Below are 18,690 nucleotides of genomic sequence, written 5' to 3'. Positions count from 1 at the left end.
CTTATTTTATTTCTGCATTTATTATTGCTGGAGACCTTTTTTGTTATTACTGGGGACCAACTTTTGCAGCTCTAATCTTTGCTGAAATACAAAATGTGCTTTTGTGTAATGACAGGCAAAGTTTTGGAATTGTAGTAGTCTGCAATTTCCTTTTGGGGCCTGGGTAGTTGGTAATATGGCAAGTGCCGTGACAGTGCTAGACGATATCTAATTATTAACCTTCATGTTTACCTACTTTGGCACAATTCTGAAAACATTTAAGTTTCGATGATAAGCTACTGTAACCTTCTGACTGTTTGTGTAGTTGGCAATACACTCAATAACACAGTCAGATATTGGAATTTAGAGAGAGGAAATGTTAAAGCCACAAACTGGAGGTTTGGCTACTGCTTATACAGTCAGTAATATTGAGTAACCACTCTCAAATCAGCATCAAGTAACGTGAAACGCTAACATCGAACAATGCTAATGTGAGCTGTGAGTCCTAACAACATTAACCACTTAAGCTCTATGTACTTCTTATACAAATAGCAAAAATATCCCATCTACAAGCTCATAACTCATCATATCATCACACGTGAGCTTGTACATCGGCTATTTTCAAACTTTTTGAAAATAAAAAAGGAACAATTCTCATTGTTTTGAAAAGTTGCCCAAAATAGGGACAACATAGTTAATGTGATTTAAAATCTGGTATGAGGCTCAAATGGTAAATGTCTTTGGTCCTGTGTGCGTGGCTACGGTTCAATGCCACCACTCAGAAATCATAGTCATAATCAACAGAACTACAATCAACGCCTGAACAATACAATGCAAATACAAAGATGGAACAAAAGGGGTCCAATTTTGATAGAAATATTGCTACCATTACAAATACATGTTATTAGCGTAATTATACACGTTTTAACCACATCTCTTTCTAATTCCCAGATTTGGCTCAGGAGCCATAGGCTTGATTATGTACATCTGCTATCTTCGGCGAGCAGCGCATAATGACAGCGCATAATGAAGTATACATCAAGCTTAAGCCATGATTGTGATGAAAGAGTTGACCGTTGCAGAATCAAAACAAAATCATTGGCAGTGACACCACCACCTTTTGTCAACCATTGTAGCACTGGACACCTCCGGTGAGCGTGTGTGTGTGTGTGTGTGTGTGTGTGTGTGTGTGTGTGTGTGTGTGCGTGTGTTTTCTCTACAGTATGGTACAAATCTTGATATAGTCTTTACATCTTTCCATTCCCTCGCTAGGTTCCACACATCATCAGGTTGGCCTAACATTAAGCAAAACAATAGAATGTTTTCTTATGGCTAATTTATACTTTGTCCCTTGCCAAATGTAACAGATTTTCTACAGAAAAGCATGACAAGTTAAATGTTATTCTCCTACCTCGCTCCTCTGCTGAGCACCTAAGATACCAGTTCTACATTCTGTGCCTGTCTGTATTTTCTCTGCCAGCTTTCTCTCTTGCATCTGTCCATCATCCCAGTCCAGTGCTACAACGGTGTCACTCCAGAGAGGCAGGTAATTGACTCAACAGGACTCAAGAGGAATAAATAAAAGCAGTCAACGCAAACAAGACTCTAAACACAAAAAAAAAACAACTAGAGTGCCACTATACATATATATATATATATATATATATATATATGTTATATGTATATATGTTCCTAATTTCATCTAATTACAGTAAGGTAACTTGTGAAACAAATCTGTTTCACCACCTTAAACACTATTGTAACACACATACACACACACATGCTACCATGCACACATTTCCTCTCAATGAGAAGGACCGGCTACATAATGCACAAAAAATATATAAACTGAACAGATAGATAAAACTAATAAATATTGCAAAAAAAATCAATGTTGGGAAACAGTGTGCGTCCAATTGCATTTGATCGTAAGAGAAAGTGCATTTCTGCTGTACTTTGGCATAGGTTAGAAAAAATACTTACTAAATTGCAGTAGCATTTTGGTACATCTTAAAACTCTACCATGCCCCCTAAAGGGTTCAAATCAGGTACAACTTGGCATGCATGAATTGTACTTTTTAGATTTTCCCACATGCATGTCTCCGGTGTGTGTATGTGTGTTATCACAGTCACTACAATTTTAGTTAGGCAGCGTCTTCCTCACACAGCAAAATATTGCTCCATTTTTTTTCTTTTTTGGCACCTTAACCCATTAAGACCTGAGGCGATTCTTTAAAAAAATCTAAATCTCAACAGTTTTTTGAAAAAAATCTGGAAAATATTTTTTCAAGATTTTTCAAAAATAGCAGATCTACAAGCTCGTAGATCTGCTATTTTTGAATAGCCCAAAGAAATCTTAAAATGAGACGCAGATGCGTCCCCGGTCTTAATGGGTTAAATCTCTTCTTAAATGTGTCTCCCACACAAAAGGGGACATCTCTCATCTGTGTCTTGCATGCATGTGCATACAGACACACTCGTGCGCACACACCCAACACACAGCTCCCATGTTTCATCAGTGAACCACTGCACTGCGCACTGAGCCCTCCCCCTCGGACTGGCAGAGATGTCTTGCTGGGTACGACCGGCTGCAGATTCAGATTCAGCGAGGATCCACGCATGGCACACGAGTGTTTGAGTAAGCGGGGGAATTTATCCAGGCAGTTAAACAGCGACTCTAGAACCTGCAGTGATCTGAATTGGGAAAGAAGACAGAGCACTGAGTTGAAATAAAATAGCACAGAAACACACAAGTGCAAAACTCTTGCATAAGCGTGCATGCATAACAAGTCATTTACAAACAATAGTCTTGCATGTGTTGGGTGACCGAATGTGGCGTCTAAACCGTGACCTTATTTGACTGCAGCGGTTTGTGTTGGACTCCAAGAAGTTAACCCAAACAGGACTGCTACAGTGGTACCGTATTCTGGACACATATACAGCGTGAATACTAATTACACATGTCTATACACGTGTTATAGCAGGTTTAAATGGTGTCTCACCTGGTGGTCAGCAGGGGGCGTGCTGGTCTCTCATTGCAAGTTACCCCCCTCCAGGGAGAACTTGGAGAGTGCCTCCTGCAGTCTGTGGTGTGCCTCCTCCACAGTCTGAAACACAGATCAATAACACGTCTCTCAGTGCGCTGGGACACACTTGCCAACCCCGATAGGCAGGCGTGTGCGCACGTGCACACACACACACACGCACACACACACACACACACACACACACACACACACACACACGTGCTTACATGCACACAGACCTTGCTTTAACAACCACACGTACACACACACCACCTGATACTCTTATCATCCCCTCTCTTGCCGTCTTTCTGACACATCCCATTGCAGGGCGAGAACATAATGGCCATTGTCAGAGAAGTCCAATTTCAAAAGGCAATTTTCAGCCAGCCAGTAACAGCAGTGGTTAAGTGGTTTTCTTGTTCTTTACTTTCTCCTTTGTGGCATTTCTCGCGGTCCATCTGTCCACAAAGTATTGCCAGGCTCGCATCTTACTCAAATCATCCCCCGCCGACTGTCACTTAAACCACATGAGCCCTAGCGTCCCTATTCTGGGGTGAACATTCAGCAAAGATAGCAGATGTACATGCTCAGAACGTGTCGCAGCGTGTGAGCGTGATGCGTTGTGTGAGCTTGTAGATCGGCTATTTTCGGCAACGAGATTTGGCGTAGTGAGGGAAAAGGAGCAGACCTGGGGGACCCCGGTCAAAAAGCATATGGGGTCAAGTGGTTAAGTCAGCCTCCGCATCTCTTTCCACTCAGCACTCACCTCTCGTCATTCTGTCCGTCTTTACGGTTACCACACTGGTACTCTTTTGCCCTCCATTTTTACCCTCTGATCTCCTATTTTCTATCTTAGGGATTGTTTATTCATCGTTGTTTATTTGGGGGATGGGGGGCCCTCTCTCACCTGAAGTCTTGTCAGTTGCTCCTCCAGACTCTGAAGCCTCCTGCGGACCTCTTCCATCCTCTCCTTGGACAACACCAGGGGAGCGCTGATCCCACCGTCCTCCTCTCCTGCTTTCACCGCTTGCCCACCTGCCTCCGTCCCATCTGCGATATGGTCCGCTCCTGCTCCGCTGTCACCGCTTTGCCTTTCTTCTGCACAACAAACAGACGGAATGTGAACGACTGACAAAAAAGCGGAATCTAAAAATAATGAGTCATTGGCTGTAGAAATATGTTTGTCATAAATTATATAAATAAGATCAGGTAATGGTAAGATTCTCAAAAAAGAAAAAACAAAGGGGAAACAATTATTTAACTTAAATATCTTGTTTTAAGTGGACATCAAAGGATAGAAGCAAGTACATATTCGTTTTCGCGGGACAAGTGGATGGGAGACTCCCAGGGGTTACATGTACTTACAACTGCAGTAATTGTTACCTGTTGACTGACAGCCATCGGTGGCTTGGTCTGTCCTCTCGGGTGCCTCCCCTCCATTCTCATCTAGTTGGAAGTCGTCAGATAGGCTGATGCTGGTGACCAGTAGCCTTTTCAGCGACATGACTGTGGGGTTGGAGCAAGAGATTAGGTGGATGTGATCCTCAGCATCTGTCTTCATGAGACAGACAGGCATGACAAAGAAAGAAATAAAGAAAGGCCCAATTCCAATCCGCTCCCTTACAGACTGACTTAGGCGTGCGTTCACGGGAAGTCTGCGAGGACTTGAGGGCTGTCCCATTTGAAATCAGTAAGTCAACGAGGGCTCAGGCAGAGCGGAATGGAAGATATATATTTAGTAAGAATAAGGGACACAACATAAATGAGAAAAGCAAATACAGAATCTGGAAATACAGACTCTGGAAATACAATTTAAAATGAATACTAATGCAAAACTCTAAACTCAAATTATAACTAACAGAATATCATTAATATAATAATAATAATCAACAATCACAGCCTTTAAAGTAATGACTGTAAATAAGGGCAGTAAGAGTGTGTCATGAATGAAGGACTAAAGTGCTGTCCCATTCCTTTTATACCATTTGGAGCCCTTGCAGCCTCTCAACCTCAAGCATTTACCAGCTGACATCACTTAAGTCAGTGAGGGTGCACACGGCTTCAGGGCTTAGGGTGGACATTGGAATTGGGCCAAAGTAAGAAAGAAAGAACGAAAGTTTTAAAAATGTAACCTTCATCCAATGCGCAGTTGGCCACCTTCTCCTGGTCACTGTTGGTGTGGCCAATCAGGTCGAAGCCTTTTTCCGACAGGTAGTCGATCAGCAGATGACGGGTGTTGGTCGAATTGTCATCCGTCAGGCCATCCTTATCTCGATCTGCGGACAAGCAGCAGCTTTAAGACGGGCTGTGGCCTTTAACCATGCATAGTAATAACAGTGAATGTGGTTTGCAAATCGATAGCGCTCCGCCGATGAAATATGGGAGCTCTCACTCACCGCTGGTGCTCTTTAACCCTCCATTCTCAGTGGGACTCAAAGGGGCAGAGAGCCTGAGAGAAAAACATGGAAGTAAAAGATTGAGAGATGAGAAAAAATACATCAATTATTCCAAATATAAAGGGACATGCTGGTAGTATAGCAGGATTAGTTCATTTAGCAATCTTCATTTTTACATCAAGAAAAATCAAAGACCACTGCTGCTGGCATGAAATGTCATTTTTAAAATATGACTTAATGATAACTTTCTCTCACCATAACACACCACATTATTACACCACAACACACAAACAGACTTACGCTGAGGGACTTAACGGGGGTCCTCCTGGAGGCAATGGTAACTTCTGGTGAAGTCCACTCTTCTTTAGATCATCCACCGCTTTCTTTATCACGTCTGTCCAGCTACACGGACATACACAGGAATATATGTGAAAATGTGAGTACAATTCAACCTAAAGAGACAGTTTTTATTTTTAAAAAACGTGCTAAAATGTATTGCTGCTATCATTAAATTATTAATATTACAAACCAGTAATTAATACAAAATAAAACTATAAAGACTAGACAACACTAAATTACACTTTAGTGTAACCACTAAAAAGCAACAATTAACTATTTAACAGACCAAGATACTTTAGATCTTAGTCACCGATTAAACTTAAGCAAGTCAGATCATGTGGATCTCGGGATCCACATGGAACGTCGTGGCTTCAATGTGGATCTCGGACTCCATGTAGCCAGCCTGTGATGTCAGTCGTCTAAGACGTACTGTATGACTCCAAATAAATTCAAGTTAGTATTTCCAAAAATATAAAACGTATGTGAAAGAAAAAATGCTGTTGGTCTACTGGCAGCGGGCACAAGACATTTGGCCCTGATCGGTGAAGCTGTGTACAAGATTAGCTCTTATAGACGGCTAACCTCCTACAGTTCCAGTTGAAAAGGCTATATAACATTTTGAAGTCATCATGAAGTCGGCCATCAGACCCACCCCTACTCCTCTTCCACACTCACCTCTTACATTCCGGTACATACTGGGCCACCAGCTCATAGATCTGAGCACCGCTGTCCCAGGTGAAGATCACATAGAAGGCCTTACGATCTGACAGAGACACACAGCAGGAATAAATTGGTTGTGTGTGTGCGTGTGTTTGAGTTTGAGTGAGTCTGTATTCTATATGGGTAAAACCATTAATCAAACAATCGATTAATCGATCAACAGAAATATAACATGAAAAGTTATGTTTTTGGCTTTGGGGTAAACATACAGTGAACATGAACATACAACAAACTGTAAACATACAGTATGTGTTCATTTTACTGTCATTTTCTGAGTAAAAAATCCATTGTGAAAATTGTTAGTTAGGGTTAGTGTTGTGTATGTGTCTATATGTGCGTGTTGTGGGTCTGTGCTGTGTATGTGTCACGTGTGGGTTTGTGCTGTGTATGCGTCTATGGATGTGGGTGTGTGCTGTGTATGTGTCTAGATGTGTGGAAATGTGTGCTGTGTATGCATCTAGAAATGTGGTCTGTGCTCTGTGTTTGTGTCCGTGTGTGTGTGTGTGTGTGTGTGTCCCACCTGTGGCTACTTCTCTAAGGAAGACAGAGTCCAGCTTGATGATGGGGCTGAGCATCTGTCTGCCACCCTCCTGCACAATGTTACTTTTACTCTGACACTTCAGCACCATCTTGTCATCCTGCCTCTGCAGCAGCACCAGGAGGTCTTCCAACAAGACACACTGCACCTCTGGGGTGAGGGGGCGGGTAGGGGAAGAGATTGAGAGAGATGGGGAGAGAGTGAGAGGGGGAGAAGGGGGAAGGAGAATGAGTGAGGGGGGTGAAAGAGAGGCGGGAGAGGGATTTCTTTTTTTTCTAATTCCATAACTAATAAATGCATCCCGGTATGCTCACTGAAGCACTTCCAAATGATCCATAATTCTGCAGTATGCCTGGCCCAAAATGTTTATGTCTCCCTGCTTTTCCCTTCATTTGGCTTCAGCCCACACAGAGTACAGTGAAGCAACTGATTAACACTTCTCCAGCAGTGCCACTCTGAAACGGCAGATTATTTTTTAAATCGGAAAAATAACATTTAATTTAGACCAAAACAATAAATAAATGAATGTTTTAAACTGGTCTCTGGCTCATTCGTACATCGTCGATGTCGGGTGTAAACTATGTACCTGTATATCCAAAACCGTTCCTTTTTTATCATTATCTTATCTTGGGTCCGATTTAAGCTCTAGTCAATGTTACTTGAAGGAATGGGAAGTAGGATGCAGACGTTATTTACAATAGACATATACATGTACAGAACATTAATGGATGCTGGGTGTATAATAAATTAATAATACTTACATATAGTGTTACAATTATAATATGGTAAGATTACCTATAGCTTTCTCCTTGGTGACTCGCCACGTAAGCGGACCTTCATAGATCATCTTCCTTTGGGTCAGGTCAATGTTCTGACAAGAGAGAGATAAATTGATTTCTAAAATGAACAGAAGGGGGATGAAGGACAGCAGCACCCGCAATGAGAATGTCACAACTCAAAATGATCCTCTGACAGGAAGAGATCATTCTGTAAGCAAACAAAAAGGGTTGTGGATTTGATTCACTGCCTGTCACACAAATGTGTTAGATTAACTGTTGATTTCATTGATCCTTATATCATTTTGTTTTTAATCATTTATAGTTTTCGTCTCTTGCTTTTTTTGCACTTGGATATTGTTCCTCCTGCACCCATTGTGTGTGCATTTTGTCCAAGGCTTTTGTGATCCATCCCCAAATTTCTGCCTTTCCTCACTCATTTTTTGTCTCAAGTCAGGGAGTGTCCTTTTCTTTTTTTAAGTTTTCTCTTAGTTGACTTAAAACATAACACGGAAATAAAACATGCATGCCACAACAACTGAAAAGTCAGTGCTGGATCAAGCAACACTGTCCAGAATCTTACCTTGTATTCGGTATATAGTTCAGTACTGGGTCTGAGTCCTGACGTGTCTAATCTACGTTGGTAATCCTTGACAGTCTGAGGAGAGGAAAGTGGAAAGTTAGAAACTTAAATAATACAACAAGGATAACTTAAGAAGCCACAATATCAATGTACTGGACTCCATTCTGCATCCTAAAAATACTCTATGATTTAATATTCAATTAAAAATCAATTTTCATCCCAAGAGTGGACAGTAATTTGTCTCAGTGCTGGTTAAGTTAAAAACAACGAGATGGTGAATATATCCAGAAATGAGAAGCTTGGAAAGAGAGAGCCGTCTCCTGACTATTTTTTGATCAGTCAAGGAGATAGGCATTTTATTATCAAAGAAACCTAGCAGGTACTGTATGGGTGGAAACCAGAGTTGATACAAAGGATGGTAAGAGTTTGTGCAATATTTTACAAGTTAAAAGGAGAATCTTGAAGTCAGATCAAGCATGTATTTAAATAAGGTGTAATAAGTTTGCATTTTCTAGTCCTGGTTAATATCCTAGCAGCAGTATTATTTTTTAGAAGTTGTGATTTATTAATAGTTGATTTAGATTGATTTAGAGAAGTCAGAGAAAAGGGAGTTACAATTGTTAAGCCTAGATGAGACAATTACATGAACAATTGTTTCATCATCAGCCATGGAAAAATGGGACAGATCTTGGCAATGTGTGAATGGAAATATGCAGTCTTTGTATTATTGTTGAGATGTTTTCCAAAAGAGAGATTTGGATCAAATAGGACAACAAGATTATTAACCTTTTAACACCTGAGCTGAGGCCGATTCTACAAATGCCTTCTAAATCAGTAGGTCTCACACTTTCAATATTTAAATAAGTGTACAAAATGGCAGCGCGGCACGAAGTGACACGCTGTGAGCTTGTATATCACGCTAAAATCTAAAATGACACAGATCCTTTCCTGGTTTTAAAAGGTTAATACTAGGGCTGTGTGAAATTGTGGAACCATTGTGAATATTGGATCTATTGATGAGATCCAATATTTGATTTCTAACAGACATTCTCCTAACTTTATCAGCTGATGACAGACGTCAGGCTTAATGGAGATGTCGTTTATAATGTTAAGAGTATTTACAATGGGCCCGCATAAGAAAAGAGACAATAAAAGGACCAAGCAAGCACAGATATCTGTGGCACACCACAAACAATGTGATCTGATGAGCAGTAGTTGTGTAAAACAAAGTTAGATCTGTCAGTTATATACTGTATGATCTAAACGAGGAGACAAGCAGTGCCAGAGAAACCAATATAACTTTCTAGGTGATCTAAGAGAATGTTGTGATAAACTGTGTCGAATGTTGCACTGAGGTCTAAGAGCACCAGTATTGAACCTGAGCCAGAGTCCGAAGCAAGAAGTAATTATTTTACCGCTTGTGGCAGAGCAGTTTCTGTGATGTGGAATTTTCTGAACCCGGATTGATGAGGTGCATACAGATTATTGAATTTAAGGTGATCTACGAGTTGCTGAGCCACTGCTTTTTCGGGGAGTTTGGAAAAGAATGGCACATTTGTGATTGATCTATAGTTGCTGATGAAATTGTGTTCCAGGGTATGCTTCTTTGGTGCTGAATCACTGTGCGATCGTGTGTGGAGTCATCTGCTGTGTGTGTGTCATCTCATGGTGTCTCACCAGCAGGTTCTCCATGTCTTTGACCTCCTCGTTGACGTGATTGAGGATTTTCCTGCAGAACTCTGCACTCTGCTGAACGGTCTCCTTCTCCACCTGGTCCTCTGTGGGGGAGACGAAACACACAGGAGTTGAAGCTGCTTAACCACATGAACCATAGCATCCCTGTAGATTTGCTATTTGACGATTATTCCACTTGAAAAGTAGCAGCACACACACACCCACACACACACACAGACACATGCACACACCTGTGCTCTTGGCGATGTTCTCAAGCAGCAGGGGGTACTTGGTAAGTCTCTGCATCTCTATGGGAATGATGTCCTTTAGCTGCAACCTGCGGCACTGGGATTTGCCCTCTGCCTCCTATCACACACACACACACACACACACACACACACACACACACACACACACACACACACACACACACACATTGATCAGATGCCCGTATCTAGTCTATGTTACAGTAATTTATTTCCATCGTTACCTTCAAAGTCCAAGGGGTTTATTGTCACATACAGTTTGTAGCCGCATTATAGGTGGTGAAATTCTTGTACTTCAAGCTTCCCAACAGAGTAAATTCAATTAAAATAAAAAGTCTGTACAATAGTTCTGCAGTTCTTTTGAGTTTAGGACTATAGCACACATTTTGTGTCTGTGTGTGTTTAGCTTGCATGCATCTCTGCTTCTGCTGTGTTTTTACTTCCCTGTGTGTGTTTGCGTGTGCGTTCGTGCGTGTCTATGAGAGACTTTGATTTCGATGAAAGCATTTTGGAAAACAACTGGGTGTGTTTGTATATGTAATGTATACAATATGTATTCTACCAGTATTAAAGTGTTGCAGCGTGTATCTTTCTTCTGACGACTCTTGATCTGGTCCAGCGCCCAAGACTGGTGGCTGCAATACCGAGCTGTCAGTTTCTGGAACCACTCCCCCTCTGTACCGCCAAACTGAGAACAGAACAGTGCAGAACACAAACACACACACACACACCCACACAGGAATACAATACACTTTAGGTTTGGAACAACATGACATTATTATAGTTAGGATTATAATTGCTACTGCCAAGCAGCCTGAGCTGTAGGAAATGGCTTTTCAGTGGTTTATCATGGAATAGAGGAGTTCTGCTATAGATATGGAAATATCATGACACATTCAGACCAGTATACAATTACCTTACCAAACAAATAACTCACTTTACAGTAAAGTAGATGGAGCTAATACAACTGGGATCGGGATCTGTATTGCCATATGAAATTGCTTTCAGTAATAACTTCAGTCCATACATGGGCACATAATAAGCAGAAAACACACACACACACACACACACACATACACACACACACACACACACACACACACACACACAAACACACACACACCACAGAGTATTGGACACAAAACCCGAGAGATATCCCAGTGTGGTGCATAAACAGCAAATAGCAAAGGATGAGACAACATGATGAGAAGAAAAGAGATGGAGAACAGAAATAATGCCAAAGAAAGTAAGGAGGGTAGGTGAGGTTCAGGGAGAGATGTGACTGCAGGTGAGAAAATTACGCAGATGGAAAGCACATCAGCGATGGCAGGGAGTCGTGAGGGTGCAGTGAGGGAGACTGAGGACACAGGCTGAGGACACAGGCTGAGGACACAGGCTGAGGACAACGATAGGAGACAGAGCGAGGAGACATTGCGATGGCATTGAGCCATAAGGGAGGCAAAGGACACAGGCTGAGGACACAGGCTGAGGACACAGGTTGAGGACACAGGTTGAGGACACAGGCTGAGGAGACGGCTAAGTGACGGACAGGAGACAACAATAGAGAGGGACTCACTCTGTTGAGCAGGGTGGTGCCAATGGATTTGACGATGAAATTGTCCTCCACACGCAGTTTCCTCAGATTCTCTAAGAAGGCATCTGGATTCACAATTGAATGGATACTTTATTAGTCAGAAATGTAAACAGCACGTCATGACACAATAATACATATTTGTCATCAACAAATACAAAACACTATCTGTACAAAGGAGAAAAATGAATGTGAATGACACCTCCTTTCGATGAAAATTTACATTTACCTCCCTTTGTGGTCTCCTGAGAGATGTTTTTTTCAGGACAATTTAAAAAAGAAACCAGTGATTCACATCTTTTAATGGAGTATTAGAATGACAATTTTCCCATGTTTGTTCTAAATTTGGGTAGTACCAGATCATAGTCGCTCCCTCTAGTGTTGTGACTGTGGGTGTCACTCGCTTTGGAAAAGTAGTTAGTCAGGTACAGTATGAGGGTATTGAGGGCACTGTCCCTTTAATCATCTTAAATTTATTTTGTATTTGCTTAACCCTGTCTTCTACCCTGAGCCATCCCAAACAAGCAAAGTGTGTTGATTTTATTTCTATGAAAGGCAGAAAACATGCTTAACATTAATGTTAACATCACTTGCACCCTCTATCGCACAGCTTTTTAACATTTTCTTTTTATTATTGCATTGTCTCTTTTATTCTTCATACAAATCAGTTACAATAGTGCCAATATTTGTCAACACATAAAAAAAGAAAGAAACAATATGTCAAACAATCTTTGTATGCATATTATAGACATGATGCAAAATTGCAAGTTCAACCGATTTGTTTTTCTTTTCAGTTGACACATTTAGAGCTGAATTATTAGGCTTGTTTTCCGTATTTGCAAGTTGTGGCCACAGTTTCATCTATTGGACTAATGCCAATTCCATATGTCAAGCTATTCATTTATAATATTGACCACATCACATGAACGCAGTCTTACCTTAAGAGGATACAGTATGGATGAAAGCTGTGTCCATTAGTCCATTTCCAATGTAGGAGTAATCAATAAAGCTCTGATAAAAAGTTGGATATATGCGGATTCGAGAATCATTTTTTACCTCTGCAAAAGTGAGTGAGCAATTGTTCAGTAGAAAGGGCTTATATAATATCCATTCCAAGTTTTATGTCGTGAGGTTTAACTTTGTAATCTAAATTCTTATCTCATTACATGTGAGAGCTGGCTATTACTTTATTAACGTTCACTTGCGCTGATCTACAAGTTGTCATGCGGTGCGTTGAGCCGCGCTGTAAGCTCGTAGATTTGACCATTTTGAGGAGTGGTGACGTTGTCACGTTTTACTTCTGACATAGGACGTTCCCGGTTAACTTTTATGGTCTTAAATGGGGCGTGGAGCAATGCAAATGATTCTTCACGTGAACGTGCCTGTGACTGTCAGACAAGAATGCACAAGCGATCCACACACATATTTACATTGCGTTTGGTGAATCGCACGTCCGTTTTTGCTTAGAGAAATTACGCCACATTGTTAACGCGTTATTTACGGCCAGCTTAGCGAATCGGGCCCAATGAATGCAATAATATAAAACAAACAAAAATGGAGATATAGAGGTACAGGATGTAGGGATAGAGGTACAGTATGTACTCACAGTGCATGTCTGTAATCTCTTCCAGGCTGGGAAAGATGGCGTTCAGTTCTTCGACCGTGAAGATCTCCTCTCTCCCCAGGGGCTTGTAGAACACTGTCTGCAGGACACTCAGCATGCGCACGTGGGCATGCTCTGTTGCAAACAATTCTGAAGGAGCAGCGGGGGGTAAGAGGAGAGTCAGTCAGTCTTTGGCCTTGTGTTTCAGTTCATCTGAGGTGATGTTTGCATAAGGGAGCCTCTTTGGGTCTCTTATCACACCTGCATAGATTCAATTACTTTTCAGTTTTCATCATTTCACAGCAGAGGTTTTTTTTTCTTTCTTTTTTTTTATCAGCAAGCTTCCAGGATGTTTTATTGTGCAAAAAATAAAGTGGCAAAGTGAAAGACCTTATGAAAACATAATAAATCTTTTGTCTTCGGAAGTGACAGCCTCATTAAGTGCATTCTCATTATGCCCTAGTGTCACATGTCTAACATGTCTATTGGAACAAAATTCAATTGTCCACTTGCTAACTCGAGCACAGCTGCACTATCATAGAATGAGGACAAGAATTAACATGATAATTATTATCGCTATGAATACAGGGTGCCATGCAGAATTTATTCTGCATCAAACCAACGTGTTACATCCCTGTGGATTGATCACTTCCTCTTCCGTGTTTGACACGAAAGCACAGCGTTGCTATAGATATTCAGATCACATATTCACAACTAGATTTAACAGTTTAGTCCTCGTATGACGTGTTGCTTGCTGAAAATTACCAAGTTCACAACGCAGCTCGGATGCGATGCATTGTGAGACTGTAGATCAGCAATTTTTGGCATTAAAAAGTTGCAGAGAAAATTTGCGGCTGTCTGAATTACCCCTTAGATCTGTGATCTGAATCTGTTTTTTAAATATTCATAGCTTTTGAGCATTAGCATATTGGCTTAGTATTCTTTAACTCATTTAGATTTTTTTGCGGTTAAGTGGTTAAAGTCTCATCTCATGTCCACCTCCTTACCGTTGATGACCTCCTGTCTCTTGATCTCCTTCTTGCTCAGGCTGGCCAGCGTGTCGGAGGAGGCCGAGTCCCTCCAGTTGGGTGGGTCCTTTTCCAGCTCAACCAGACGGGGATCCATCTCCTCCAGCTCGGGTGGGGGGCTGGTGGGGGAGGGGCCAGGAGCCTCCATAACAGAGAGCGCCCCGTCGATGCTGAAGGAGGACAGAGGAGGGAAGAGGGGAGGGAGGAGGGAACAGAGGGGGGGGGGGGGGTAGGACCGGCGGTGGGAGGGGCAGGGTTGACAAGTCAGTAACAATGTATGGGCTGTGAAAGTGATGTTGAACTTCAGCAGAACCTTGGGTTGTATAGCTATCTGGGCATGATGTATAAGTCCAAATATTGTCGATCATCCTTATCTGTTGCTTCTGTGCTCTAAAATCGAAGATTAGGCCAATGTGAAAAAACTCAGGGTGCTAGCAAAGTTCAACATCACTCCAAAACATTGCCTGTGTTAACTCATTCAATGCCAATGACGTCTTTTGACGGCTGTTTTCAGTTGGTTAATTGTGCCAATGACGTCTTTTGACGTCTCCTAAAAAAAAAAAAAAAAATTCAAAATAAAATTTTTAATTTTTTTTTTTTTTTGTTTGTTATTTTTTTAAAATTTTTATCTCAAAGGAACTAGGAGAAAACGATTTTCAAAAACTTATTGCTCCATCCACTTCAATGTTAAAAAGGAAACGGAGAAAAAAAAAACATTTTTCCTCCCATTGTAAACCCTGTATTTCTGAGTGTGCCATGCCACATTCAAACATCAAAAACAAATGTCAACGAGGTCACAATGACCTCGTTGAAATTTGTGAAACCACACCTGAAGTGACTCAGTGATTAGCAACCATCAGGGGATCAATCACACTGAAGACAAACACTCTGTGACCAATTGAAAAGGTAAAATAATAGCCTTTTCCATGGCACAGGGATCAACAGGCTTGAAAAAGCCTGGCACTGAATTAGTTAATTGAACGGTTGCATTCCAAAATGTGCGATATCCCAGCTGTTAAAAGAGACCTGATGTGACAAAATGTGCATTGAAATATTAGTTAAGTTATTAGGCATCATGTGACTTTTACATAGGAACAGTAACATTTCAGTGTCAGTAATGATTCTTTATTTTCAGAAAATGAATAATGACCATCAACTCTCACTTTCTTCCGAGAATTATGTAGTATTTTTGGATTCAAACCCCTTCAAATAGGAAACTGCATCCTCAGCGCTTGAGTTCAAGAAAAAAAACGAAAATGAATGAAAAGCTATAAATTAACCTCCTCCTTACCCAGGATCATTTACTGTTTTACAAGCCAAGATTCCCTTCAACCTTGAAATCGTTTATCTCACATCATTGACAGTAGCTTTCTGTACCAACAGGAAGTGAGGTAGCCTGGAATGATTGACTTGTTCGAGACTAAAGCTTATCCAATAAATCGTTACTGACCAGCCTTAATGATCACTCTTCTAAAGAGCTTAAGTGTCAATGCAGTCAGTGGTGAGAGTAGACTGTTATTCACTGCCTACCCGTCACCATTAAGGTCAATAGTTAGCGACAGAGCCATCTCACAGCCGATGGGAAGCCAGTGAAACAGTCGTACTGTTGAATTGACAACCTGTCTGTCCGTTGGTTTATTTCCAACAGGTACCAGACCAGACACCACACGGTCCTAGTTTAAGATTAGTGTTAATCGTTATGTAGATCACATCTGTAGTGTTTTCAGCTACAGAGTCTGAAGATAAGGCTGCTCACAATATCTAAAATAGACATTGCTGCAGTGTGGTAGATCATCACCACTTTGAATGATTGGATTTGAACCCACAACCTTCTGAATACAGTCTATCATTAACAACTGTATATTTTTCATTTTATGATTTTAGTCCATGTTTTAGTATTTACACAGCATTTACTTTTCATTAGTATGTCAGCCGAATAGACTTTTGAAATAATTACACTGCTCTCAAATCAAATTGATCCCAGGTGAATTTTAACCCACAATCTCATTATTATAAGTCATCTCATATGCACAATCATTATACCCAGCTCCTGTAGAATATTTTGTAAAAATGTCCAATTTAGTTTCTGAACAGTCTTCATGTGAAAGCACAATACAAATAAATGACAAATTCCAATTAGTCTCCTGGTTAACAATGAGACGCAGACATTCTGGCCTTGCTGTGTGCCTCTCTGACCAGGGAGAGGCGGGTGGTGGTGGAGTAAGGGGGGGGGGTTCTGTCTGCCTTACGAGTGCTGGGGGGTGAGCGAGGTGGGTGTGGTTGGCGCGGCAGAGGCCAACTGGAGGTCCACGTCACTACGGGAACGGGACTGCTTTGCCCGCGAAGAGCCGCGGCGCCGTGAGGAGTGCCGGTCCACACGTGCACTCTCACTGCGCCCCACCTTCCTACTGTAGGGGACGGAGGGAAGGGAAGGATGTGAGGAATGAACAGGGACGGAAGGGAAGGAAGGAAGGAGTGAGGGAAGAGGAAAGATGGAAACGGACAGAAACGGAGGAAATTGGGAGGAGGGTAATAAGTGTAGGGAATCGGGATGGGGGGGGGGGGGGGGGGTTAGGAGGAATTGGAAAGAAAAGTGGAATAAGCAGGAGATGGGTATGAGGGACGTTATCGAGTATAAAATGGAGAGCGAGGTCATGACAGATATCAGAGCAGAAGAGAGCAGCAGATGGATGCAGGCATCCATGTGACGTGTGAGGGCAAGGAGGACGAGGAACAGTGAGTGAGTCAAGCAACACAGGGTCCAAATAACAAGACAATAAGTACAGATCAAACAGGGAAGACGTTCCACAAAAAAAAAACACGGGGGAGAATTCATAAAGATGACAAGGACAATAAACAAATATAGGAGAAAGAGACAGAGAAAATGAAAAGATAAGTAAATATGCATGACTTATGAAATGCATATTGTTAAGACAACATGGACAAATGCTCCATATAAGTATGGGTTGCAATGGTCGAGTGCCTACACTTCAACATTTCCCTAAGAAATACTATGAAAATACATCTACCACAGCATGGTATTAACATAGTAGTCATTAGTAACATTTCATTGCTTCTACTTACTGTGTCTACCGATACTATTAAGTGTGGCAACCTTAATGAAAATGTATCAAGCTCATCAGTTCTACAATGTTTTCACACACGGTACATGCCGTGCATAGCATACACACACTATGACTATAAATCTACTGATTACTCTGGCATCAACAAACTCATATTATATATCCTTACAAGCAAGTTAAGAATACTTAGCCATGCAGCATGAGTATAAGAGTGTGACTGTGATTGTTTTAGGTAAAGAGTTAATGTGTATTGTGACATACAGTATGCGATTGTGTTTGTCTTTGAGTTTATGTGAATAAATAAATATACTTGTATATACGTGTGTGTGTGTGTGTGTGTGTGTGTGTGTGTGTGTGTGTGTGTGTGTGTGTGTGTGTGTGTGTGTGTGTGTGTGTGTGTGTGTGTGTGTGTGTGTGTGTGTTTAGTGTAAGGCCCGAAGCATGTCCGTGCCTCTCAATGCGTGGAGACCCACCTCTTCCGTCTGCAAAAACACGGGACATGACATGGTTACACAACTGAGCACTGGGCCTTTACACAACTGCAAGCTAACAATCCTAGCATCCAGTTATTGTAGGCTATCAAAGTACTGTACCACAAAAGAGAATCTCTTTAAACCACTGCCCAGTGCAATGACAAAGCCCCTGCCACAACATGGAACCACAAACACTGTGGAGCGAAGCAGGACAGAGGACTGTAGCCCTGACTGTGATGGACAAAAACATCTGGCGAGGACAGACAAAAGCACAGAGGACAGGTAACAAAAACACGAACCTATTCTTATTTCTGTTAGCCGTTTGCCTCAACAAAATTGCAGGCAAAAATTAAGACAAAAACAAGCTTGGTCTTCAATAACAAACCGGTATGCACAAGAAAGCAATGCAAATCTATACACTTAACAAATCAATGCAGCAATTAATGCCATAACACGAGACAAAATTCACATAAAGAACCTATCACTGAGTACTGTCGCCAATGTGTTGATCAATATTTATCCATATTTCCCGCTATGTCCAGTATCTACGTATATATCCCATTATGTCCATAGTCAAAATAGATAAAACATTTGCACAAAATATACCAGCTATAA

The 18,690-nt window shown here is 41.3% G+C and overlaps 1 protein-coding gene across 4 annotated transcripts in view; it reads right to left on the bottom strand.

Annotated features, from left to right (window-relative positions):
- Nucleotides 1-2,280: 2,280 nt before the first annotated feature.
- Nucleotides 2,281-18,690, bottom strand: part of arhgef1 (Rho guanine nucleotide exchange factor (GEF) 1) — a 48,021-nt gene continuing 31,611 nt past the window's right edge. For 2 of the 4 annotated variants that reach the window (XM_084053628.1, XM_084053629.1), the window contains 18 exons: nt 16,769-16,927; nt 14,499-14,689; nt 13,495-13,641; nt 11,874-11,956; nt 10,860-10,985; nt 10,283-10,397; nt 10,035-10,135; nt 8,358-8,432; nt 7,794-7,869; nt 6,981-7,148; nt 6,416-6,503; nt 5,702-5,803; nt 5,402-5,454; nt 5,138-5,281; nt 4,389-4,511; nt 3,913-4,103; nt 2,982-3,086; nt 2,281-2,673 (listed from right to left, as the gene is read on the bottom strand). In XM_084053628.1, the coding sequence (XP_083909754.1) occupies nt 3,012-3,086; nt 3,913-4,103; nt 4,389-4,511; nt 5,138-5,281; nt 5,402-5,454; nt 5,702-5,803; nt 6,416-6,503; nt 6,981-7,148; nt 7,794-7,869; nt 8,358-8,432; nt 10,035-10,135; nt 10,283-10,397; nt 10,860-10,985; nt 11,874-11,956; nt 13,495-13,641; nt 14,499-14,689; nt 16,769-16,927 (2,017 nt within the window). In that variant the 3' untranslated portion in view covers nt 2,281-2,673; nt 2,982-3,011. The remainder of the gene's footprint in view (nt 2,674-2,981; nt 3,087-3,912; nt 4,104-4,388; nt 4,512-5,137; nt 5,282-5,401; nt 5,455-5,701; nt 5,804-6,415; nt 6,504-6,980; nt 7,149-7,793; nt 7,870-8,357; nt 8,433-10,034; nt 10,136-10,282; nt 10,398-10,859; nt 10,986-11,873; nt 11,957-13,494; nt 13,642-14,498; nt 14,690-16,768; nt 16,928-18,690) is intronic. The other 2 variants (XM_084053630.1, XM_084053631.1) reach the window with 2 other exon arrangements.

Source organism: Gymnoscopelus microlampas, assembly GCF_963454915.1.
Source record: "Gymnoscopelus microlampas genome assembly, chromosome: 3".
Classification (NCBI taxonomy): domain Eukaryota; kingdom Metazoa; phylum Chordata; class Actinopteri; order Myctophiformes; family Myctophidae; genus Gymnoscopelus; species Gymnoscopelus microlampas.
The sequence above is the reverse complement of the archived record's forward strand: the minus strand, read 5'-3'. Positions and strand labels throughout refer to the sequence as shown.